At 46.4% G+C, this 25163-nt stretch overlaps 3 protein-coding genes across 9 annotated transcripts in view; 2 read left to right on the forward strand and 1 right to left on the reverse strand.

Annotated features, from left to right (window-relative positions):
* ABR (active BCR-related) overlaps nt 1-1968 on the forward strand; it is a 30317-nt gene extending 28349 nt beyond the window's left edge. For all 4 annotated transcript variants that reach the window (XM_021416216.1, XM_021416217.1, XM_021416218.1 and 1 more), the window contains one exon: nt 82-1968. In XM_021416216.1, the coding sequence (XP_021271891.1) occupies nt 82-171 (90 nt within the window). In that variant the 3' untranslated portion in view covers nt 172-1968. The remainder of the gene's footprint in view (nt 1-81) is intronic.
* TIMM22 (translocase of inner mitochondrial membrane 22) lies at nt 3149-7024 on the reverse strand. Its single transcript, XM_021416221.1, is given in 5 exon segments — nt 3149-3759; nt 4861-4933; nt 5937-6133; nt 6431-6917; nt 6920-7024. Coding segments are annotated over 5 exon segments (897 nt in total). The 5' UTR covers nt 6983-7024; the 3' UTR covers nt 3149-3682.
* Nucleotides 6914-25163, forward strand: part of SPECC1 (sperm antigen with calponin homology and coiled-coil domains 1) — an 83222-nt gene continuing 64972 nt past the window's right edge. For 2 of the 4 annotated variants that reach the window (XM_021416211.1, XM_021416215.1), the window contains exon 1: nt 6914-7027. The gene's annotated coding sequence lies outside the window, so the exon portion shown is untranslated. Of the gene's footprint in view, nt 7028-16281; nt 16434-19087; nt 19208-25163 lie in introns of those variants that run through there. The other 2 variants (XM_021416212.1, XM_021416213.1) reach the window with 2 other exon arrangements.

Consider the following 25163-nt stretch of genomic DNA (forward strand, 5'->3'; position numbering starts at 1 on the left):
CTGTCCTCACTGGGGATTGCTGCAACAGGGCACGCTGGCACTCTCCTTTTTGGCCTAACACCCCCTGTTTGCCCACCATAGGTCCAGGTCCTTCTCTACTACCTGCAGCATCCTCCCATCTCCTTCACGGAGTTGAAACGCAACACACTTTACTTCTCCACGGACGTGTAGCCCGCAGGGAGGAGGCACCAGCTGCAAACACTCCCAGCTCCCTGCCAGGGCCATGGACCGGATCACGGCCCCCGGGGACATCGGCCTGGACCCGGGATGTGCCGCCTGCAGCTCCTGTACAATCGCGTACTGATGGCCCGGTGCCGCCCTAGCGCCGTGCCGCTCTGTAAAGTAGTCGTGTCTTATGTCCCTTCTTGTGTTCAAGAATTGTTTTTATGTATATTTGTTCAGCGGATGAGGTAGTGACTGACAAGGGCTGTGGACACAGGCTCCTCCTTTGGCTTACTTTCTCCTGGACTCCTTCTCACCCGCTGACTCCTGCCCAGCAGCCCTCATCTCGCCCTGCTCAAATCCTGCAGCACCCACCAGTGCCCGGCTGCTGCTTCGTGTCGGCTCCGCTCTGCCTCGCTGTCTGCGCCGTTGGACCCCACACCCGGATCCGGCTCTGCACCCATGAGAGCACAGAGCAGGGAGCCGCTGCCTCCTCGCCACGTCCCTGCTGGGTGCTTCAGGCCAGTCTCCTTGCTCCCCACGCTCCACCTGCGGGGGTGCAGCATGGTGGTTACCTCCCTTGGTGTTCCGCATCACAGGTCTCACAACTTCCCCTGCACACCCTACCGGGAACAGGGTCTAGGGTCTAGGCCTTGTTCTTGCCAAGCAAGACAAGAGCATTTCCCTGCCATTTCTGTATCCCTGCCTTAGCTCCGCATGTGCCCCTTCCAGCCAAGCACTGCCACTGGATTACCAACCCCTGGGCTGCAATGCACTGCAGCTCCGTCTGCATCCCATAGCAGAGCTGGCCGAGGCCTCAGTGAGGAAGGGGAGGTTTTGTTTTCCTCCGTGGCCCAGGGACAGGAGGAGGAAAGCCCTCGTGGGTTCTGTTGGCTCTCACTCCCAGAGGCAGCAGTGCTTCTCACAGAGTGGTTTGGTCAATGGCTGGGTCCCTGCCCTTACAGGTGGGGGCTGGTACCTGTTGGGATACAAAGCCTCGGCTCTGTGAGCCCAGTCTGTGTTATCGTGGGGAAAGCCCCCCTCCTTGACTGCTGTGGCCCCACACGCTCCTGTGCCAAAGGAGATGGATGAGAGGTGACCAAGCACGTCCCCGCTACCAGCCTTGCCTTTACCCACCCGACTATCAGACTGTTCCAGGTAGAGCCCAGCCAATGCTCCAGGTATGTCCCAAGCCCACCTCCCTGGGGAAGGCAGCACCTGCCGGCCCCCACCAGCAAAGCAACTACAGGAGGGGAGGTCTTTCAGTCCCCCTCTAAAGGGCTCTCACTCCAGCCCCTGCTCCTCTTGACTACCAGCGAAACAGAAGGGAACAGCATTGTAGAAAATAACCAGGCGTCTGTCTTGGCCCTGGACCCAGGAAGGAGGCCGAGCATTAGATCTGACTGCACAACGGATCCCTGTGCGTGTCTGATTTGTTACATGTGTCCAAGTCTCTGTCCACCATAGTGTCATTCCAGATGGAGGCTCTGTACAGCCAAATCCCCCCTGCGTGATGGTGGCCAGGGGCTGCTCTGCACAGCCCTGGCACAGCAGGCAGCAGCCATTCCTGTGATGGGCTTTGTTTGTCCCCACAGGAGGGGAAGGCAGGGGGGTGGACTTTTGCAGCTACAGGTAGAATAGAACTGTTAATTAATATTTGACTTTCAGAAGTTGTTAAGGATATATTTTTGTTTGTGTTCTGTTTCAATTTCTGTAGATTATAAACTTTAAATGGCTGTAAACCATGTGAAGAGGAAAAAAAAAAACCTGTTAATAAAAATGCAAAGCCCCAACATTTGCACAAAAGGAGCCCTGTGGTGTTGCTGTTTGCACGAGCTCATCACCTCGGCTTCACAACTGCTCCTCTTTCAGTCATGGAAATCTTGCTAGTTGTGTTTCAAGCCAGTGGTATAAGCACGGGCATTGTGCCAGGCAATCTTTTAAGAGACATCTTATGGTTTGGGCTACATCCTTGCATTTCAGTACATTCTGGAGGAAAAAAAACCTGGACCGTCTGGAGCCAGCTTGTTTAATCAGCCCAGAATTACTCAAGCTTCAAATTCAGCTGACTTGCACAGTTTCTGGCCTGAGGATACTGAACAGGCCCAGCGAGGGAGATCAGGCGATCAGGAAACCTCAGCTGATAGATCACATGGAGCTGTCTCCCCACTCCTTTCCGTGTGGGCATGGGAGACAGCACGCCTCCAAAGTGACCACCTTCCCACTAAACCACCCTGCTTGTGTTGCTCTTCCAGGTAAGCAAATGCTTTGCTGCTCTGGGATGTCAAACCCTGAGTGCAGAGGGGATGCAGGTGGGAGAACCCCCATTAGATGTTCACACTGCACTTAAAATCCTGCTGTCTCGTTATAAGGGTGGGTGTTTGCCCTTGCACGGTGGCTCAAAGAAGGTTAAAACAGTCTAAACTATTTTGAATATAAAAATTATCCCCTGAGGTCTGAAAACAGAATTTGGTTAGAAAAACAAGACAGCTAATAAGAATGCAAATCCAAAAGGGAGCAGCCAGCCAAGCTCATGAGCAGGTGCTCTGACTTCAGTACCAGTGTTCTACAGAAGTGAGGCTTCACTTTCTCCCAGTTTAACACCAGGGAGCTCAGAGGTGGTGCAGGAAAAGGATGGAAAGCAAACAGCGTGCTAAGTGAACGCCTGGTTATCTGCCTTTATTCTCACAACTCTGCTTTACAGTCCAGCCATCAAACTGCTGGAACTGAGGGTGTGAGCCTGTGGCAGTTAAAGCAGTAGCAAAACTGCTTGTACTCCCAGGGCGAGGTTAAATCAGGCGAGCCAAGTGGCTACAGAGAATTATACATCTGCAGTAACCTCTTTTTTACCCTTAAACTGTTTTGTTCATCTGCCAGGAACCACATGGTTCTAAGGCAAAGGATTCCTTTTTGCTTTCCCCTTTAAGAAATGGTAAAGAACTCTGGCACTCGTTCTGTACTTGAAATAAGACAAGTTGTACAGATGGTGGTTTGTCTTCAGTTGGTATTTTAAGAAAAGCCTGGAACAAACTATTTCTCCACAGGATCTTACCTCTCCCCAACAGAGCAGCAAGCTGCAAACAGGGAACTGCTAAACACTTGCAGCACATTCAAACACACGGTAACGTAAACCACTGCATTTCTTTATGAAGATTGTCCTCCTGCCTCTTTTGATGCTAGCAACAGACTTAATCAAAATCAGACCCAAAGGATCCTGGAAGCTCAGAGTCCAGGCTTGTTTCCTGGAAACTGACAGTCAGCTGATCCGCACTGGTGATACTGCTCACTGCGCCTGGCTCCATCCTTGCACATTCCTGCAGGCCTGCCTGAAGCAGCATGCCAAGGCTCGCAGCCAGATTATTGTTAGTCATTCAGGAAAAGCAGCCAGCACCATCCAGCTTGCACTGATCAGGGCTCCAAGGCAGTGGAAAGGTAAGCCTGATGGTTCTTCTGCCGTGATGCAGGCTCTCAGCAGCAGCACTGGAACTCAAGGAAAACTTGCTCCCAAGGGATCCCGCTGTTACCGTAGATAGTAATCAATTGCCGCGGAAAAAGCAGCAAATCCACCACAGCCGATCACCCCTGCCTTCATACCAGCTGCAGTGGAAAAGGGTGGGAAAGAATGAGACAAAATAGGAAAAAAAAAAAAAATCAATCAACTAGCCTACACTGCACTGGCTTGAAAAGCTGACACCTGCAGGAACATGGCGGTCCTCCACCAGGGAACACTGCCACTGCCCAAGGGAAGGGGGTAACCTGGCACAGACGGGACTTCAGCTCCCACATCTGTACTATAGCATGACACAGTGACTGCATGCTGTGTTGCTACGTCTCTCTACAAGGGTGAGGAGAGAAAATAGCAATGGCCACTGCTGATTTCAGGGTGTTCTGATTCAAAACAAGTGACTTGACTGCTGGACAAGGAGGGATAGCAAAAGCAGCTGCTACTTTGAATGCTCTAAGAGGATTAGGTCCAGGACAGACACAACTTAACAAGCTCAATTAGAAGTTCTTTGGAGAGCGCTTTCATTTCTTCTACGCTCTGTAAGCTGTTTTTGCCTGTTTTGTCTGTTTAAAGATAAGTAAGTGAAGTTTGATATTTCTGATGAGCAGCAGCATAGTTCTCTTCCTGCCTGGGGCTCTTCTCCAGATGTTAGCAGTCAAAGCTTCCCAAGAAGTCCCCACTAGTTCCTGCAGGACTGAAATCTCACTGCTCTTGTACAGCTAAATAGAATTGCCTGTTTGATTTGAGACAGGAGAAAGGAGGGAAGCATTGTACAAGCTGTGCAAGTTAACAGAGTTCCTGCCAGTGAAACTATATAAGTAGAGCTCTATTAACACAAGAGCTGTAACTTCAGCGAGTTGCTCAGTACATATTTTTGGCTCCCTCTCCATGACACCCCAGAAGCATGTGGATAGCTGGTACCATTTCCTGATTTGCTTTCAATTAACTTCTGTTCATTTTTCTCCGATCTCCCTGTCCTGTACAACCAGCCTTCCCTACCCACACATATCTTTCAAGATGACAGGAAAGCGATAGAGATGGCAGTTCTGCCAACTTCAAACACGTTGTCATGCTGACATCAACATAACCCCATACAAAGAGATTTGCAGTGTGTGTTGCCTTAAAAATGCTGCTTGCTACCATACCAAATTGCTGTCTTATCACAGCAGTAGTTGCTAGCAGGCATCACCAACCTCTGAAGCCAATTGCTCCTCCTGTGATGCAGCCACTAATAACACTATTCCTCCAGTCTGACTTTCCACGATACTGTGGAATTAAAAAAACAAAGACAACAAGTAAATAGAGAATAACAACTCAACATCTGTACTAATACCAAGGGAGACAAAGCGACCTTCCAGCCGTTTCAGATGAGGGTGTTTTTCCCTCTGCTCTCAGCAGATGGCCCCCCTGCACTTTAAAACGTTTTGCACGGTCAGGAGGAGGGGAAGGAGGAGGAGGTCACCAGGAGAGGTAAGACACATCCGCATGGTGCAATGCAGTCTTACAGCAAAGACTCTCAGGTGAGCCCATAGAGCCCCCAGAAGGCAGCACTGTACACCGGCACCAGCTCACAGATTTTAAAGGCACTCTGAGCACAGCCTGGCCATGCAGCTTGCTGCTCAGCACAGGGAGAGCCTCAGCAGCCTGCTGGCAAACATTAGCTATGGAAATAGTGTAAGCACGCTAGTTTTTCACCAGTGCAACATCTGTTTGTTCTGCTTCATTGTGCAAGCAGATACACTTTTTTTTCACATGAGTTAAGAACTAACTGTGTCTTTCAATTAAAGGACAGTACTGACATTCACAACAGGCTCGTCTTCCTATTTAAGTAAATGGATGACAGCCTTACTGCTGAGCTGCACGAGGTCATTTCTTGCTGTAGGGGCAAGATGAAAACAGGCCTGTTACTTCAGAACTTTCGTCAAAGGATTCCTTTCTGCATATGCAATTTTTAGAGGCTCAGATGACCATGTTGCAACTCCCAGTTTGATGTTTTAACACAACAACGAGTTGTTTGGAGCTAAGGCTTCAAAAAGTAATGTCGAAATCCAGGACTTGAATGGGAAAGGTCTTCACTATTGTGTGCAGCTCTGCTTATTCCATCAGAGAACAGTTCTGAAAACCTTTAGAACTGAAAAGCTTAAATGACCAAGAAGCAAAATGAAATGAGCCAATCCCTCACCGCAGTGCAAGGGGACCCGGACCCATTAAAGCTGTACCACTGAGCGTACAGTAAAACCTACTGTAATGTTTAAGGGCTGTTACTCACTGATTCCACCACGCACTCAGTGCAGGAGAACATGGCGCCCACGATGGCGAAGTTCTTGGCGTAGGAAATGCCGCGCTGCCCCATGTCCTTCAGCACCTCTTTGGCAGTCGGGGTGCGATAGGGGTCCTTGGGGTCGAACCCCACGTTGGTGTCGATGCCGGCGGTGAAGATCCCAAACGCTCCTCCAAGAACAAACCCTGGGAAGGATGATGGGTATGAAATGAACCCCCGGATTGGACCAACGGTCTCCTCACAGGGTCAGAGCTGCTCTGGTCCTATGGACAGCGTGGGGGGCCATCCCTCAGGGCTATGGGCACTGATGCTGACCCCTCCCCCTTACGGAGGGGACACGGCATGGAGCACTCTTCCTTCAGCGGGAGGCCCCTGGGATAGGCCAGAATGGGCCCTGAGGGCTGAGAGGGCCGCAGCCCCTCCCCCAGCCCCAACCCCTCCCGGTGCCATGGGACCCCCCGGCCCTCCCAGCCCCGCCGCACCCCCCACGCAGGCCAACGCCGCTTTGAAGGCGCAGCTCTCCATGGCCCTCTCCACCATCTTCTGCTCCTTGCTCTTGGGCGGGCTGGGGATGCCCCCGAAGGTGTTGGGGTCCCACACTCGGGGCCGCCGCTGCTCGCCCACCAGGTGCTGCAGCAGTACGCTGTACTGCAGCGGTGGCGGCGGCTGCGGGCCACCCGGCGTGGAAGGCGGCGGTGCGGCCGCCATCGCTGCCCTCGGCGCCGCGACCCGCTCCAGGCGCCGGCAGTGCGGCTTCCGTAGCGCGGAGGGAGAGGCGCGCCGGGGCCGATGGGTGTTGTAGTTCCGCTGAGGGAGGCGCCCGTTGCGGGACACGGCACCGCGACTCCATCTCCCAACGTGCCCCGCGGCCGTGCGAGAGCGGGATACTACAGCTCCCGGCATGCTCCGCGGCGGGGCACGTGATTGGCCGCGCCGAGGGCGGGGAGCTCCGTTACCCGGCGTGCCGCACCGCAGCCCCCTGGCGGCCGTTGCGGCCGGTGCAGCCGAGGTGAGCGCTCCGGCTGCCCGAGCATCCTCGAGGGTGGCAGCGGAGGAGGCGGCAGCGGAGGAGGCAGCAGGTGAGCGCGGCTCCGGGTGGGGATGGAGTAGGCCTGGGAGCGGGCTAGGGGCAGCCGCGGGCCGGGGGAGGGCTGAGGAGCCGCAGTGCGGGGCCGGGCGCCTCCGCTGTGCCTCAGGTGCGCGGGGCGGCGGGAAGCTCTGAGGCGTCGTCGCGCCGTTCCCGCCCGCCGCTCCGTCTGAGTGAATTCTGGGTGCGGAGGCAACAGGTCCTGGCCCTCAGCCTCGCCCTCGGGCCGGGAGCTGCGGGTCCTGCGGTGCCGTGCCTGCCTAGCCCCGGACTGGGGGCACAGCCTCGGGCCGAGCCCTGCACGCGTCCCCTGGGGCGGCTGGGCTTCAGCCCGTGGCGCTCAGGGCTCTCCTGAGGTGGGCGGCTGAAAGTGCGAGGTGCTGGGCGCTGCTGCAGGGCGGTGCTGGGGGATCTCCTGCGGCCCATCCGAGCAGCCCTAGGCTGCCCCTGGCGCAGGGAGGCACGGAGAGGCAGCTTTACTTCAGAGGTGCTTCGAGAGCAAACGAAAGTCTGCCTTTCTGTCACAGAATGCAACCTAAGCTTGCGGCAAGTCGTGTAGAAACCTCAGTCCTTCTGTGCTTACTCAGGTTGGTGATGGGGTGGGAAACTCTTATTCTGTGCCCCCTGGTGAACGAGGAGCTGCCAAGGTTAAAAGCCTTCACCCACGCGCTTTGTGCATCATCCCACTTTGCCCGTGGTCCTGTTTCGTGGAGTAGAAGCAGTGCTCTGCTCGGCCCAGTGCACTGCACTTGGGTCTGCTTGAAAAAAAAATAGCCTTGTTGACTTCAATATTGTGGAGGTTTAACTTCAAAAGTTACCTGTACGTTTTTAACCCCTGAGAAATAGCTGTGATGGTTTCAGTAGGATGCTTCAACTCGGCGTGCTTCAGGAATTGAAGATAATTTAATAGGTTTGATAGTTATCATTAAGCGATGAGTCAGGTAGGAAATCTTCCTGATGCCATGCAGCACCGTGAAAGGGGACTCTTCAGAAATCCTAAGGATTCTAAATAATTTATTCTTTTTTTTTTCTTTTTTTTCTTTTCATTTTTTAAATTTCTTGCCCTGTATCTTGTTTGTGCCTTAATTTAGGGCTGGCTATGTAGGGTCAAATAAAGACCTGAACTGATGGTTGCACCTCTTCAAATGAAGTGATGAAGTTATTTTCAACAACTTTCCTCTTTTCCTCTTAAATTCCACTGCCCTCTACTGGCTGGACCATGAGGCCTGCCCAGAGCTCTTCCCTCTCTCTTCTTTTACTCTTTAAGGGTTTTTGTGTTTTAAGGTCAGAAACTGTTGAAAAGCGTGCTGTTAATGTCTACTACAGTAGAATCCTGATACAGAAGAGGAGGTTGGTGGCAGGTTGCACTCCCTAAGGAGTCTTGAACTGTAGATTTCAATCTCCTCTTTGATCCACGCTAACCTAGTTGGGCTGATCTTGAAGTCACACTGCAAAGCCTATTTTCCAAAGGCATAAAGGGAAGAAAGATATGTCAGAGCTGGCATCTGATGCTGCGAGTTTACACGTGAAGCTGGAATACTGTTTTTGATTCCTTTTCTGTCTTTTGGGCAAAAACATGGGTTTATGTTTCCTTTTGAACATAACAATATTTCATAAATATTTTCTCTGGTATTTATATGAAATAACCATATTTATTTACGAATATGTATATAGAATTAAATATATGTATTTCCTCTTTAGGTATTTATCCTTTTCTGCTTCATGCTGTTCTCTGTTCCGCCTATGAACAAATACATGTGCTTGAAAAGTCCTGATGATCCAAATAGTCACGTGAGTGAGATCAGATGGAACATTAAGGCTTTGAGAGAGAATCTGAGAGTCTCAGACACCGCTAATGTGTTGTTCACATGAAATTTTAAGTTGTTTCTTCCTGGCTCCAGGTGAAACGTCTTCATTTTGTGTGTCTCCTCCCTGTGTAATGACAGGATCAGGTGCAGCTGATCGTGGCTTTCCTCAGGCCTGCGATGGACCCACTGTGCTCAGCATTTCAGCAGAGGGCAGCATGTGGGAATATTAAATGATTATATTTCACTTGGCCTGTGCAGTGACACAGTTGTTATCCCGCATTGCAATGTTCTCCAAGCAGGGTTCTGAAGGGCAGATTGTTCCAACCTTGGAAGTAATGGTTTTGCTTGAAATCCTGGTTTTGCGTGTCCCTTAGTTGTAGAGCTCCAAGATTTTGAATAGACTTCAGCTGTCATTTTTGGCACTGCTGTTAGAAAACAAAATCCAAAGGTTTTCATAGCTCTACTTTATTTTGTAACACGCTGTCAGTTCCTGAGTCCTTTCTGAAGCAGGAAGTGGCTGAAGATGGAAGTTAACAATAACGAGATTAATCCGTTCTTTTTCACTCTTACACCTACCTGCCTGACCCCGTGCCCCTTCCCAGAACTGCAGCAGTCCAGGGGACTGAGAGGAAGAGAGGGCAGGTTCACTGATCTTCTCACAGAAGAAGGGAAAGCTTTCTGTCATACCACGAGCAGAAGAAAGTGCAGCAGGTTTGCAGTGCTGGTAGTTGGTTGCTCTGCAGACCAAGCCTCTCCTGGAGCACATAGGTTCCCTGTGACTACAGAGGAGTGTGCTGGGCTCTGTTCCAGCAGTACCACCTAACATTTCCACTCTGTAGTACTCACATCCGTGAATTGAGGCTGCAGCTTTCCTACCTCTCATCCAGGTTCAGAATGTGATGATTGCTTACTTAAGATCTTTTAAGTTCTTGGGTTTGAGAGGTCATTACAGCAGTAAATTGCTTTGTGAAATATGCCTAAATCCAGTGGATTTAGTTGCTTTAACATCTGTGCTTCCCTTGGCTTATGAATTTAACCAATTTTATGTTTGAGAGTGCAGGTTTTTTTTTTTTCTTCTAAGTTAAAAAAAATAATTAAAATACTTTCTGTGCTGGAGAGTACTGTCACTATGATGGCAAACAGCTGAAGTAGTAGTAACAGGTCACATCGTAGGGAGATGGCAGGTGTATGGGAGTTACAACTGAAAAGGCAGCCTGACTCACTGGTTTTTATTTTCTTCAGGTCAGTGTCAGATAGACTGCAGAGATACAGACACACGTTTAAACAAGATCTCCTTTTAGGATCAGCAGGCTTTTTCCTTGTGGCTCTGATTTGTAGCTCAAGGAGAAGGAGCAGGATGTCTTTTTTGAGCTGTTTGATCCTCTTTCTTCTCTCTTTAACATTTTATATCTCAAAGTGCACATCCCTTTTGACCACAGTTCCTTCAGTTTTGTCCTACTTCACTGAGCTACTAGTTTCCTTCTTCCCATTTTCCCCAGTGCTAGGCATACAAAAGCTTTGATCTATGAAATTTAAAAATCACTGGTGTTGTAACTCATGGGCTAAAAAAAGATCCGTGTAAAGTTTCAGACATCATCGTTTCCCAGGGATTTCAGCCGTTGCTATAGGAGCCCAAACTCTCATCTGAGAGACCTTTCCAATGTGAAGAAGTTGATACTGGGGAAAGTTGTCATGGAAATATGCAGCAGAAAGAGAACAGGAATCTCAGTGTGATAATTGTTACCTGGCTTAGCCAGCTTGAAGTGGCTGGGTGGCTGGAGATCAGGTCCTGCAGATTCTTTGTTCTGTCACACCAGACTGGAAGGCTACAGATTCGAACCTCAAGAAATTCGTTGTTTGACATTTATATCTCTAGTTCTCCCAAGATAGCTCTTCATCAAAGTGAGCTTATTTACCTGCATCCATGTTTCCCCCCTGATAGCAGTGTGATGCTTGGGCTGCCCAGCTGCGGTTGGATGATGCCGAGCTGCTGGGGCCTGCAGCTGCCACCCTGCAGGAAGGAAGGCTCTCTGGTGCTGTGGGCAGGGGCACGTCCTGCAGCCCAGCCCTGGCGTGGGGTGAGCCACAGCACAGCCCCCTGTTGTGCTTCTGGAGGGGTTCATAGAGCTACTGCTGCTGAAATGTGGCAGTAGAATGAATTTTTAAACTACTAAACATAGCTTATTCTGCCAATTTCAGTGCTGCCTCAGGTTTGAACGGAACGAGCGCTTTGTGTGCAGCCAAGTGGTGTAGTGGTATGAGCAGATCTCTCTCCGTATGTTCCTTGTCCACTTACCCCATTACCAGACCTGGCTCCCTGGTTTCAAGCTTTTTCTGCTTTTTTTTTTTTTCTTAATAAAGCTTCTTGATCCCTAATAGACGTGATTACGGGAGAGCTGCCTTTGAATGTCTCATACCGGTGTTACCATGGTAACTGCTGCAGGGGTTTCTTGCTGGGAGAAGGCTTCCAGCTCCCCGAGATACAGCAGGGCAGCTCAGGCTGTTTGCATGCTCTGAATGAGATTACCCACAATATCAAAGAGGAAATACATTATTATCATTAATAGTGAATGTTAACGGTAATGGAAGGCTTTAAGATTGATGTGTCTGGTGTTAGATGTCGTCAGGTGAGAGAACTGAGGTCAGTTACGTGGGCAGTGAGGGCCCAAAGCTTTCCCCAGGAGCATGCCTTTCCCAGCAGCTCCTGCAGCAACAGGGGAGCTGTTGATCAATCCAGCCCTTGACCTTTCCATTAATACTGTCAACAAGTGAACTAATTAATCCAAATGAAGGGTATGGAATTGTGGTACTCGCCACGGGAAGAGGCATTCCTATTCAGATTTATTTAGTCTGTAGTAGAAAAAAATGATCTGCCTCTTCTGTTCTCTCCTCCCTTCTCTGTATTCCCAAACTGTGGCTGGGCACCAAGCTAGCAGTGCTAGTTGGGCGCTACCAGAGTGACTTTGCTGTACTGAACTTCCTAATCCTCCCCTCCTTCCCAGACAGCAGCTTTCTTTCCTGTGTTCCTGTGTGCTTGGCCACTCAGTTCTCTTTTGCTCTCTACCAGCAGTAGTTTCTATTGGTTTCTCCAAGTGATGGGTTCACAGATGTCCCTCACGTTCCCTCCTGCGTGTTTCTTAACAGTTATGCTGTATCATTACCATTGCTGCTGGGGGAGGTGGATCTCTGTGTTTGAGTGCTTCAGCTTTCAGGCAGGGGCACGCACAGCCGTTCACACGAGCTATCTGGAAGCAATCAGTTGCTGAGCGTTAATTTAGACTCCCCCTTGTTCTTGCATTTGATTAGGACACCAAAGCCAAATCTTTATGCTCCAATTCTGGGTGCACATCTATAACTACAGGCCCAGCTTCTCCAAACTGCTGACTTTCTATTGTCTGAGGTCTGAAGCTAATGGATGCTGTAGATCCCTAGTAGCTCTTGATCTTTTGTCAGTAATTTAGTTAGATGCTTTTGTTTCCCTGTCTTTAAAATGGATAAGGGTTACTAAGCTGCTGATGCTGTTTAAGCAATCTATAAAAAAAATAATAAATGCGGAGAGTAAGAACAAGACTGAAACTTTAGGATATTACTGTATACGGAACTAAACCTTGCAAATACCTTCTTTCTTTTTCTTTTTCTGAAATCCTGATCTACATTAGAGGGCATGTTAGTCTTCTGGGGTTTGATCTCCTTGTGCTTCATCATTTTTTCTTGGTTAATTTGTCCTAGTTCTTGCTGCTGCTGGGCTCCCTGTGATGCGCGCTTTGTGTCCAGGCGTGCCCTGCAGTTCTGCTTCCATTCAGGGTCTGTCAGCAGTTCCAAGTCCCTCTGAAACAAAGCTGGCACCTCAGCTCTTTTATTTCCATCTCCCCGAAATGCATCCAAAAGTTCAAAGCGGTGGGATGGGACATTCCTACACCATCCCACAGGGGTTTCCAATTCTAAGGCGGCCTGCAGCACACATCTTTGGTCCTTCATTTTCCTGCACGGCTCTCCATTGTCAGTGATCAGCAAAAACTTAATGAAATGATTTTCTGTTGAAGGCTCGTTAGTCTTTCTAATGGATACCTGTTCTAATTCCTCTCCAGTAAGGTGATCAAATGCTGGCTTGACCAGCATGTGGTCCGTCCCAGCCAATAAGGAGAGGGAGCAAATCGGGTTGTGCAGTGCTTTGCCTGTGTAGGTAGTAGGAACTTGCTGTGCAACTTGAATATGGTAATTCTGTGTTGTTAATGCTGTATTAGAGCCTATGCATCATAAAATTAAAGTGAAGAATAATAAACAACAGGCATAATCTTCTTCTTAGTCTTTTTAATTTCATTATTGAAATAAAAATCAGTTAAACCAGAAAGAACACTGCAAGTCTTATCTCCCCCTTTCAGGGAAGAGAACTGAGCATTGCGTTTTTCACATATTTAGCTGTATCTGCATTTTGAACAGAAGAGTGACTGTAGTAACACTAGCTTTGGTTTGCTGCTGTGCCTCTTATGCCTGAGAATTTTTCTCTGCAGTTTTCAGATGTCTCTGCGCCAGCTTCTCTAGATACATGTGTGAAAAAGCAACGAGAGGCTTTTATTTTAAATGTATGAATTGCAGCGAGTTTGTGAGTATTTCTTTGCCATGTAGATTTCCTTCCTCATTCTGTCATGTTCTGTGGGTTGGATTTTTTTTGGTAGATAGATGTCTATTAACTCTTCAGTGATTTGGTTGGAAATGACAGAAATACTGAAAGATGCTGACTCCTCTCACAGGCTCTTACTTTTGAATCAGGCAGTTTCCTAATTCTATTTTTGACGTACTTCGTGGCTGTTCCCTTGGAAATTTTCAAGTTGTTGTCTGGTCTTCTGAAATTTTGGCAATAGGCAACAAAGGAAGCTGCTTTCAAGCTGCTTTTTCTGTCTCCTGTAGCACTCCATGTTCCATAAATCGCATCTGCTTTCTTCCAGCTTTAATGATTCTAGTTTCTTCCAGCAGAAATGTTTGCTCTGGTTGCAGGTCAAAGTTGGTAACTGTGCCACAGAGTGCACTCTGCAGGTGTATACATGGGAAAACGACGCTGGAGGAGAAAATCTGAGTTTGCCAAGTGAGTGTACACAGCTTCCTTGTGCTGGCAAAGTCTTTCTGGCAGTGGTTCCAGGAGTTCACTCTTTATATCCACCCATTTGATCAGCAGCATCATCTTGTTAACTGAACAGCGGTTGTTTTTGTCAAAATGGAAAGTGGTGCCCCATGATTCATTCTGCACATGTCTGCTGGCTGCTTGAACTTCCTGACATCTGTGGTGGAACTGAGAAAATAAAGAAGTTTGTATCAGTTATGTACAAGGAGGAGGAAAGGGGAGTAAATACTGACCACGGCCATGGCCTCACTCCACTTATACCCACTGTCTGGTGCAGACTTTCCCTCGTAATTACTCTTGGCACATTACTGTCTGGAGTTATAAAACCAAGTCTTACAGCTGAATTACAGACTTGCTTTAAAAAGACGTTGTTATTGACATAATAGCCTTGCTTACGGAATCTCTGTCTCTGTAATTAAAGTTGTTGCATGCACAAAAGCAGTTAAATATAGCATAAATATCTGTAAATGCAAAGATATTTTCATCTTGTTCCTTGTATGAGCGTCTTTTTTTCCACACAGCATGTACGCTTGAATCTCAAATGAGCTGTGCCAGTAGAAATTCTGCCCTTTGCCCATTCCTTTAAGTTGTGTGCCATCCATATTTGCTCCTGTAAAACTGCACCAACAACGCAGGCTGCAACATAAAGCACTTACGGTCCTCACACACAGAATTATGAAGGTGCATTGGTGAGTGAGGTGTAGTTCAACTTCTGTCCCTAGCTGCAGAGTTAGAAGAGCTAGTGGGTTTGATCAGCATGCAACCAGTGTGCCATCTGCTTGTGTGTTTGACCAAACTTACTGGTTGGGTGAGAACCTGGCAGTTTCTTTAAAAAAAAAAAAAATTAAAAAATTCATGATGCTGTTTGAAATCGTTTTCTCATCCTGGCTGTGTGAAAGTAATTACGGTTAATGCCCTGGACGGGCCACAGACTTTCTTTATGACCTTAGCCAACTCATTTTAGCTGTCTGTTTCTGGGCTCTTTGTTCATTAAACAGAAATGCAGTTTTTCAGTTCAGAAGGTTTTGTGTTGAATAATTCTTTGGTCTAAGTGAAGAGATCAGATGATTGTAAGTGCTACCAAAAAAACCTCAAAATAAACAAATACACTGTCTGGTCTTGCTGGGCCTGGGGAAATTGTATGGCACTATTCTAGCCTGTCTACCAAAGCCAAAGTATGTAAATGCTGTCAGAATTTTTCATCTCTCCAGCTCGGAAGGTTGTCCAGTGCCAAAGCAGAGGTGCTGTGCTGCCTACCTTGCTGTCTGTGCATGTGTCACTGAATGCAGTGTTGCTTCCTCAGGGAGGAGAAACACCATTCATGTAGATCGCAATAGCTGCCAGAGCCTGGTTAATATGAATGACAGAAAGTACTGCTCTCTTATCTGAGCTGTGAATAATCTCAGACTCTAAATATCAGCCCTATAAAAATATGGCATAGATAAGTTCTTCTGCCTGTGATGACCCGGTCTGTTCTCAGGTACTGAGGAAACTGGCAAAGCAGGCTGGGTCGGGTTGGTATCTGAGCTCCCAGTATCAGCTGGCTTGGTTGGGTGAGTGCTTAGGGACTGGAAGCTGGTTGTGGGTGCTTGGCACCCACCAGACGTTGACCACTGACGCTCTCAGTGCCTGATCTAACTCTGCCAGAGCCTCTGGTGCTTTCCTTCCTTTTTTCAGAGTCTAAATTTTCTTCAGAAAGATTAAGCAAGTGGGATGTTGATCCTTGCTCATTCTAGTCCCTACGTAGAGAGCAGACTGCTCGATCAGCTCAAGAGAAGTCACTCAGGACTGATTCTAGCTATTTCTGCTGTAAAAACCTCTGTCTTAATGTATCTTTCCTCCTTCCACACGCACACACACTTCACTTTTTTTGTAGTCACGATGCAGACGTGGAAATGTTATAAGTGATCCTTGCTGTGACCGCTGGCACTCTGTGGGAGAGGTTTAGTGTAGAGTATAAGGCTTCTGGAAGATGCCTCTGATCTCTTCTGAAAAATGCCTTCTTTCTATGACCACCTCCTTGCCCTTCCCATGTTGTACATACTGCACGTTTTCACTTGACTGGGTCGTGCATGGTGTGTCTGCCCAGGGTCCAGTTCTGCTGTTGAGGACGATGAGATACCGAAAGAAACTTTGGTCTGCTTTAATCCGTGAAGCGCCTCTGCGCTTTTGAAATGGCTTTCTTGCATAAATCTGCCTTGCTTTGATGAAAATATAATATTTCTCTTTTCCCTGAGTAAGCAAGTGTGCATGTATGTGTGCGTGTGTGTGCTGAATGCCAAAGTGCTGGTGAAGCCAGCTTGCTTCCGTATGTGAATCATTTCTCAAGCAGCTCTCTGTCTCGCTGCAATGTGGTTTTCCTCTCAGGGAAGCGCTCAAGCCCTGAATTTTCAGTCTGGCTTGCACATGCTGTCAGGAGCTAGTGGGAGACAGTTTTCTTCTTAATGCAGAAAAGAGGACAAGCTTTCACTGTAAGTATTTTATTTTTTTAGGGTGGGAATATCTCTATCAGGATAACATCGGTGTATCTTGTTATGCTCAGCGGCACTTTTTCGTATCTCACTCTAATTAAACCTAAATTGCATGAAACAAAAAATGTACAGTGCAAACAATTCTGTGTTACAGAAAATAGGCTGGGGGGGATCCAGAAGTCATTACAACTGCCATAAAGTGAGCCTGGAGAGCTGGCTACTGTATTTTCTCCTGCTCGGCTACATGGAGTTCGGTGACAGAAGGGCTGAAGCTGTTTCTGTGCCTGTGTTTCCTTTCTTCTCTGGGTACTGAGTGTCGTGTTCCAACAGTTAGACCAGGCAGCAGCACAAGCAGACCTTCCTCCGCTACTGCATGTTCGCACAGTCCAGTCAAGAAAGGGCAGAAAGGAACAAGCTGCTAAGCAAATAGCTTTGGCAGCTCGCTTCTCCGCAGGGGACCAGTGAAAGCACTGTGCGGTGTGCCAGATGGGTTCCGTCCTGTAACACCAAAGCTGAGAGCTGCTCTGGGTCTTTGCAGGGCCCTTGATAGATGGCCTTAAAGGTATACTCTGGGCTGCAGCATATTTGTAGTAATAATAGTGTTTATATAGCATGTAACATAGCTTTGCAAAGTTGTAGAGATGTTAATTAACATCCTGTATATGTAGCAGTAAGGGATTACTGGTAGAACTGGTTTGAAAACAGGGATTCTCTCCCACCTTCTCTTGTGCACTGTCCTAAGTTCTTATGAATGTCCCCTACTAATCCTTTGTTTCACCTTCAAGATGCTGTTCCTCTTCTACCCTTTCTATACTGTGAAGTACTTTCTGTCCCTGTAAGCTCAGCTGGAGAGAGGACGTCTGATTTGCAGAAATAGGCTGTTCTTTGTTCACAGAATTTGACAGATGACTAACACAGGGATACCTCATCCTAACATGCACACGTGTACTACCTCTTCGCTTTCCTCCAGTTTCATTTCATTATGCAGCACACCACAGTGAGTCCTTCAGTCCCATAGTGGTCCTGTAAGTCATAGTCATAAACCCCTGATACCATTGTTTAAATCTGTTCCTGTTCAGTATGACTGTTTTTTAAATTCAGAAGTCTTCTAGCTTCTCCTTCAGTTTTAGAATTTGCTACTGTTGTCTTCCCCAAGAAACCTTTCAGCTAGAAGTTTACAGCGTCACTCAAAAAAGTTCAGAAGTTCCACATTTATTAACTTTAAAGTGCTGAGAAGGCCATTTATTAACAGAGGATAAATATCTCCTTAAGGGATGGCTTCCAGATCTCAATTATTTCACTGCGTTGTGATGGGTGGAAATGGGGAATCAGGGAAACATCCCAACATGTGGCAATATTTGGGGCTGCTCACTTGTACGCCATGTGACAGATGTTGATTTCCCATTTTAATTTTGTTTTTCAGTAGAGTTTAGTTCCATGGCATGTGAATGATGCTCTTTCATGTGTTTATCTTCCTACATTCGCTGTATAGTGAATGGTTATGATTCTGCTCTCATAAATGGAAGAGGGCTGAGGTAGCCCAGGAAATCTGTGATGGAGCGGAGGACGGAATCAGGAGGAATCCCCATGCCAGTGCACTGACTGGTGTCCTCCATCTGCACATCAGACAGGGAACTTGCCAGTCTGTGTTCATGTACCAGACAAGAGTACTGTGTAAAGAGCTGCTGTGCATCTCTGCCATTCTAAAAACAGGCTCGTTCCTTCCCTTTCCTGTACCTCTATCTACCCCTCTATGCTGCAGAAAAATGTAATGGCGGGTAATTACCCAGAAAACCACCTGTAATTATTCTTCATTTCTCTAGCAATTATATAGCTCTTGCTCTATATAAAATGAAACCTTTTCCTTCTCCTTATGAGTTGACAAAACACGAAGTGTTAACAGTATGTGTCACTCGCTTTGTGCTGTGTTCACTGGGACAGCAATTCAAAGAACCTGTGTTAATGAGCGTTAGCTACCTTAAAATGGTTCTAAAACATTTTGTTCTCAACGTGCAATATACTGAACATAAATTAAACCCGTGTATTCAAGGCAGAGACATGGTGGGGAAAGCCCCAAGTGACCTAATTCTTTGTGGTGAAGGCATGATTGTAACTCCAGAAGCTAGGAAATTCAGAATCATGGCATCATTTTCAGTCTTCTGGGGAAATTTGTCACTTATTGTGCAACCTGTACGTATGTGTTCCACGCTTTCATATGTGCTTTCCCCATGGGAGATCACGCTGCCCGTGCCCACTTGCCTTCTTTCAATTGCATGTTTCCATCCTACCCTGTATGTTATTTTTCCTGGCGTGCAATCGTCAGTAGCACGGTGCATGTGGGTTCAGAATTGCCACGTGCAAGTCCACATCTCTGTCCTGCAGTTAGGGGAAGATCCTACCAGGCTTTTGTCCTGTCAGCCTTACTGAGACAACATCCACTGCAACCAGAGAGGCGCAGCGGGCTGCTTGCTGCTGGCCAGCACACGGCTGTGCTTCCTCGCTTCAGGTCCCACGCCATCCAGCTGGGAGCTGCTGCTGTTGTCTGGAGGACTTGCGAGCAAAGCACTGACAAATCAGCTGATATCTTTGCTTCCTTGTCCCCATATTTTTTTGTGTGATCGAAGGTCACCGGGAGTAGCATAGCTTCTCTTCTGAGTTGTGTGGTGGTGGCTGGTTAGATAATCAGCGTGAGGAAGGAGGAGGCGGAGAAAATTGAATATCCTCGGACAAGCAGAAGATGGTTCTCAGTCGTTTCAGAGCACAGCTTTAGCTTGGTGGGTTTTTTGTATGTTTTTTGTCCTGTTTTATAAATGGCCAGTGATGTAGAACAAGGAGAAGAGAAATACAGCTAAATAAGTTCCATGTCCACACGCACATGTGAGGGTTTTGCTGTAATTTCTGTGTTCTGTATGGGATCTAACTAAGCATAAAAAAGTCACAAAAACTCCAGGGAGAATGCGTGCGGGGGTGGGTGGGTGGGCAGGAGGCTGTGCGCTGCTCTGTCCATGCCTGGAAGAGTCATCAGCAATGCTAATGGCTGCTGTGGGAAGAGAGGATTTTGTTTTGAGCGGTGCTGAGAAGTGGAGTTGTGCGGTTGCTGAGCTGGAGCCTGTCAGTCTTGTTGGGATGGGTCAGGAGGTTGAGTCAATGGCCAGAAACTTGTCCTTTGTGGCTACCTGGAACTGTCGTCACTTGGATCATTTCAGCTGTTGTTTACGTGTCTTCATAACCATCTGGTATATTATATTGGTTAATAAATATCTGTTTTAGAGAATTATGAACGCTAAGGAAACGAGCAAGAAACTTTAAACAACACTAACACCAGAGACTGTCTCCTACCTGTGATGCAGAAATTGTCTTTGAGAGAAAAAGGGGGGTTTCCATAAGCTGTGAGCTTCTAACTGGCGCCGTGAAGGGAAGGGAGAGGAACTGGCTCTGCTGTAGTTCCTCATGCTGTGGAGGAAGGGAGCCTTGTGCTCTGTAAAGAGCATTCTTATCTGAGGCCATATTGAAAGCTTGCTTCTGAGATTTTTAGGAGTCCTGCAGAAGAGCAGATTATTCTGTTAGTCGCTTGTTTGTTTGTATCCTTGAAAAATGCCTTAAATAGTGAACAATCTTCAGACAATAGTGAAGATGTTGGAGTTGTGACCCTTCAGCTGTATCAGAACTAGTGATGGTTAAATTCTTGAATTGCTGTTTTGTTTTGTATTCTCCTAGAGATGAGTTAGGTGACCTTGGGTATGTTTCTTCATTTGTGCGTGTTTTCTATCTAAAATTTAGATATATTTTAACTCCTTGCAAAACCACTTGGTTTCTATAACTGCCTAGCTGTGTTAGTATACCTTTTTTTTTTTTTGAGCTACTGAAGGTTAAAAAATAATAACAATGAAAACACCTTTGCTTGAGGCATGCATAAAATCAGCAATTTTTTCCCTGCTGTAGCAGGCAGTCTGGACATGAAAATTTCAAGGTGTTGTCTTGTTGTCTTGTTCTTTACCATCAAAACATGAAAATTCAGCTGCAAATGAGATGGGAAAGCCAGTCTGCTAAGGTAGACCAGGGGAAACAGCTGCCGAAGTGATTTGGGTCAGGTTTAAAACTGACTCTGATTTTATGGCTGACAAGAGCATCAGGGTGAGGTGCTGGCATACCTTACCTATTCCTCTGGGTTGATTTCTTGAGTGGAAGCAGGAGATCTGACTTGTGGTTTTGAGGGATTTTTAATCCAATTGTTAGGAAAGCTAAACTTTACACTGGAAAAACTTCCAGCAAGTCTGCTTGGAAGAGTGACAGAGGAGAGCTGCTCTGAAATAGCATGTTTTCAGTACGCTTGAGGCTAATGGAAACAAAATGAAAAGAGGATGTTAAATACAGAAATATTACCCACAGAGCTGAAAGGAACTGATATCTAAGGAAAGTTGCTAAAGATGACCACAAGAGAGTAACAGATTGTTTGTAATGGTTGGTCTGGTCTTCCTTGCAGATAGCGCGTATGAAAAACGATCTCCACCTTGACTATGCCTGCGTTAGACTGCCAGCTTCCCTGGTTTGTGACCCTGGCTTGGTTCCTGGCATCAGCTAAGAAACCAACACGAGTCATATGGAAGCATCTGTCAAGCCTGAAAATTGTTGTTTAAAACGAATTTGTGTGAAAGGCAGAAAATCATTCTGCTTTAGCATAAAAGGCTGTCCTGCTGCACAGCTGTCAGCAGGCCAGTGGGGGATGTCTTGGAGTTCTCAGAACTCGGTATCTACCTCCGTGTTCCAGTTAATAGTTTGAAAATAGAGTTTGGTTAGGTTAGAAGGACAGCATGAGCATGATGCAAATTTTGCATGCCAAAAACAACAACAACAAACAGAAGAGAATTGCTTTGTTTTCACGAGAATTTGTACGGAAGGTCCTGGAACAGTCTGACATCTTGATATGATAAAAGTAACTGAATTATGGGGAAAAAAGCACAGGGCTGGGGTTCTTAGCCCACCCGAGTAACAGACATCTGTCCTTTGAGAGTCTTCTCTTTAAGATGGTCCTTCTGACCTCATTTTTCAGAAATGGGCATTCACAGGTCTCAATGAACCTGCCATCTTGTATATTACTCATATTATAGATGAGTGTTATAATGAATGTTGATAATTATTCTTTTCATTTGTTTGGCCAAAGCAGCTTGAGCAATTCTGCTTTAGTCAGGCTGTTCTAGAGAGTAAGTAGCATTGCACACAGAGACGAGCACTAAAACCAAAGTCATGTGAAATACACAGGGTATAGAAATCTATGTACGTCTCCCTTTCTCCCCTGGGATCTTCTTATGAAAATTAATTTCTGCAAATGTTAGTGATTTCCATTTACTTAATAGTGTAACTGCTAGCTTTCTTAAATGTAGAATATTTCTGTCGCCATTCAGTTCACTCCATTCTTATTTAGTTATTCAGAGGAAAGCAGTCTTTGACAACCAGCAGAATGTTGCGAGATGGGTGGATTACTCCTTTGATGGATAGCCAGACCGTGAGAGCCAAGGGACCTGCTGTTGTTTCTGCTGATGCTGACTGCCTGTGAGAGTTGGAATAAATTCTCCATCCTGTTTTTCTAGCCATAAAATGGGAATCATTCTACGCTGGTTCTAAAAACTTTTATTAATAAGTGCATGCAGACTGACTAATAAAGAACTCTCTAGGATTTCAATCTTTAATATAGCAATAACATTCTAAGTGAAATGGACCATTTGCCCACTCTAAAGCTTCCTCTGGCAACTGCCAAAATAGTCCACATCAAAATTTTCCAAATTCCCTTTAAAAAGACCAGTGAGTTAGGATGTACCATGCAGTACGGCCTGAACTGTTAGAGACTGATGCCTGCAGGGAATTCTGAGGATTACTGAGAGGAGAAGCTCTGTCAGGACTGGCTTTCCATCTTTATGAGCCCTCCCATTATTTCATTTGCAGCACCTGCTTCAGAGGAGAGAGGCACTCATACACCAGTGTTTTTTGAATATGAAAGATTTATTTAAAATAATAATCAAAAAAGGAAAAATGAACACCCACAGTCTAATTCTGGAAGATACTGGTAATGGAATTGATTTTGCTGCTCTGAAGCAATACATTCTTGGCATGAACCCCCACTTACTTCAACGTGGGGCTGCTCCTTATCTTCAGTTTGTACACGTTTTCAGAGTGCAGCTCCAAGCAGAGCATTCTGCAGAGCTTTAATTGCAGCCCACTCATGAGCTGCTCTGGCTGACAGCAAAGAGAGGCAGGGCTGGGATCTGTTTGCTTCCTAAAGAAAGTTTCCTGAAAAACGTGAAGAAAGAAATGGAAATTGTAGAGCTCTGGATGTTGCTTGCAAAGCCATCTTCTGGGAGAGCAAGCAGAAGTATGCCTCATCTGAAATGTATTGAGATGTAAGGGATGTAAAAGTAGTGATTTTTGTCACTGCATTTGTAACAGCAGCTTGGCTGCATCACTAGTGTACAGCAACTTTTTATTTTTTTTTTCTGCTGTTCTTTTCCAGATTTCTCTCCGTGGGGAGCCCAGAGATGAAGTCATAATCTCTCTGGGGTTCTTTTGAAAGGAAACGCTGATATTTGTTTCAAATATAGCAGGCTTCTATCAATGCATTGTACACTAACTGGGAGCCATTACCCGCTGGCAGTTCCACTGGTGCAGAAATGCAGGTTCTGTTTCCCAAATGCTAACTGCCTGCAGCCACTTGACATATCTAAGCTAATGTTTTGTTGGCAGTTCATTGCTGCCTGCCGAACTCTGTCCATGAGCCATTACATGGTACTAAACTTTTCTTCGTTTATTTTCTTGTAATGCAATAAGTTGAATTTGGAGGCCAAGAGAAGCTGAGGCGGACTCTTAGAATGTATTTCCTGCTCTCATCAAAGTACGGTACCGTTTTATTTTATTTTTGAAGTAGTTTTATTTTGCACTTCTCTCAGAGCAGTGCTTCTAATAACGTGTGTCGTCTGCCTAAGAGCGAAACCTGCATCAGATGTGTGAAACTTGTCTTTGTTCTTTGAAGTACGTACAAGGCTTGTGGAAAATATTGGGCTTCCACTTGACAGATAGAAACCTTTTTATCTGCAGTAGAGGTTCAGGTTAGCCAATTACATCAGAAGCGTCAGCTCCACATTTTACAAAGGCTGATTCCCATATAAATTTGTGGAAAACTACTAAACGTGAGCAAATCCAAACATCCTCTTCTCAGTGTTACTTTCATCTCTTTGTGGTACGTTATTATTAAATCCACATGGCACGACTCAGCTATCTCTACATGATAAAGCTGCTTTGCTGCAGGCTACTGGCTGCATATGGCTTCAGGTTTTTTGTTTTGTTGGTTGGTACCTCCTCCTTTTGCTTCCAGCATCGTGCCCTTGTGAGCATATCTCTCCACTGCAACTTCAAAATGCCGTGACTCAAAATGAAATTCTTGTGGATGTCAAGAAAGCATCTGTGCATCTTAAGGCAGGAAAGTATGAGATAATTATGAAGAAATCCAGAGGGTATGTGCAACCACTGACTCTACAAAAAACCAAATCTGCATAATTTGGAGATTAATCAGGAAGATAGCTTGCATCTGTAATTGCTTGTTCACCCATATAAATACAGTGAATGGTATGCTCGTTATAAAGTAGTTTATTAAATACGTGCAAGCCCTGAAGCTCCTAAAGGTAGATCGTGGAGTCTGGGAATGCTAAATATTTTCTATTGTAATATAGCTTACGTATCTGTCCAGGCTTCAAAAAAGCAGCCAAGTGATCAGCATAATTATCAACAGGGACAGTACCACTTTCTTCTCTAATGAGATCAGTTGACGGCTCTATGCTGTGTGCGTTAAGAATTTTAATGGAGGAATGACTGCAGTTAGTAATAATATTAACTAGTAATGTTTTAAATTCTTTATTTAGAAGCTGACAGGTTCGTGCTGCAGGGAAGGCAGGCAACCTTCATTGCAGGACGCACTGAGGATGAACAGAGCATCTGCCACTTGCTGGCTTTGGTCTGTCAGACAGCAGCACGGCGCCTGACGTTCCCTTTGCCTCTGTGCTGTGAAGCACTCCATGAACAGACCACAGTGGCACATGGAAGGTGCTGCGAGTGCTGGATGTGACTTGTCCCCAAAGTGATTAGTTTTCCATGTGTTCTGTGAGTGCTATTTGTGAATGTGAAATCATGCAGAAAGCAAGTTATGAGATAAAAATGTGATCTAAGCCCTTCTACTGACTCAGCCAGGAGGAAATTGTTTTGGCATCTCTGTCACAGGGTTGCCATCCAAGGTCACACCAGCCCAGTTGCACTCCTGTGTGATGAACAGCAAGCACTTACTGCTTGCTTAGTGCTTTCCCCTTGCTGAGACTTGATGTCTTTGTAGATCTTTGGTTATTACCTGTTTAATGTAGAAACAAGTTGGCTTCTGTCTACACAAGACTGATATGCAACTGCATCCTGTGTCTATTTTAGAATTGAAGCTGAAGAAGAAAAATGTTGCTCATACTGAAGTGGGGGGAGGGAGGAGATAGCAGGCAATCTCCTCACCCTCCCACTCCCAGCCCTGCTGGCTCATGGAACTTCAGAAATTTATAGATATTATTTTATTCTGCTTCTGGTTTGGGTTGGGGAAGGGGAGGTTTGAACATGTATGGATTTAGATCTACAAGAGTTGACTATTGAACTCTCAGCAGTCTGCTTACTGAGGGAAACGGAGTAGTTGTTCTTGCTGGCAGATCAGGT

The sequence above is a fragment of the Numida meleagris genome, chromosome 18 (genome assembly GCF_002078875.1).
Source record: "Numida meleagris isolate 19003 breed g44 Domestic line chromosome 18, NumMel1.0, whole genome shotgun sequence".
NCBI classification, from domain to species: Eukaryota; Metazoa; Chordata; class Aves; order Galliformes; family Numididae; genus Numida; species Numida meleagris.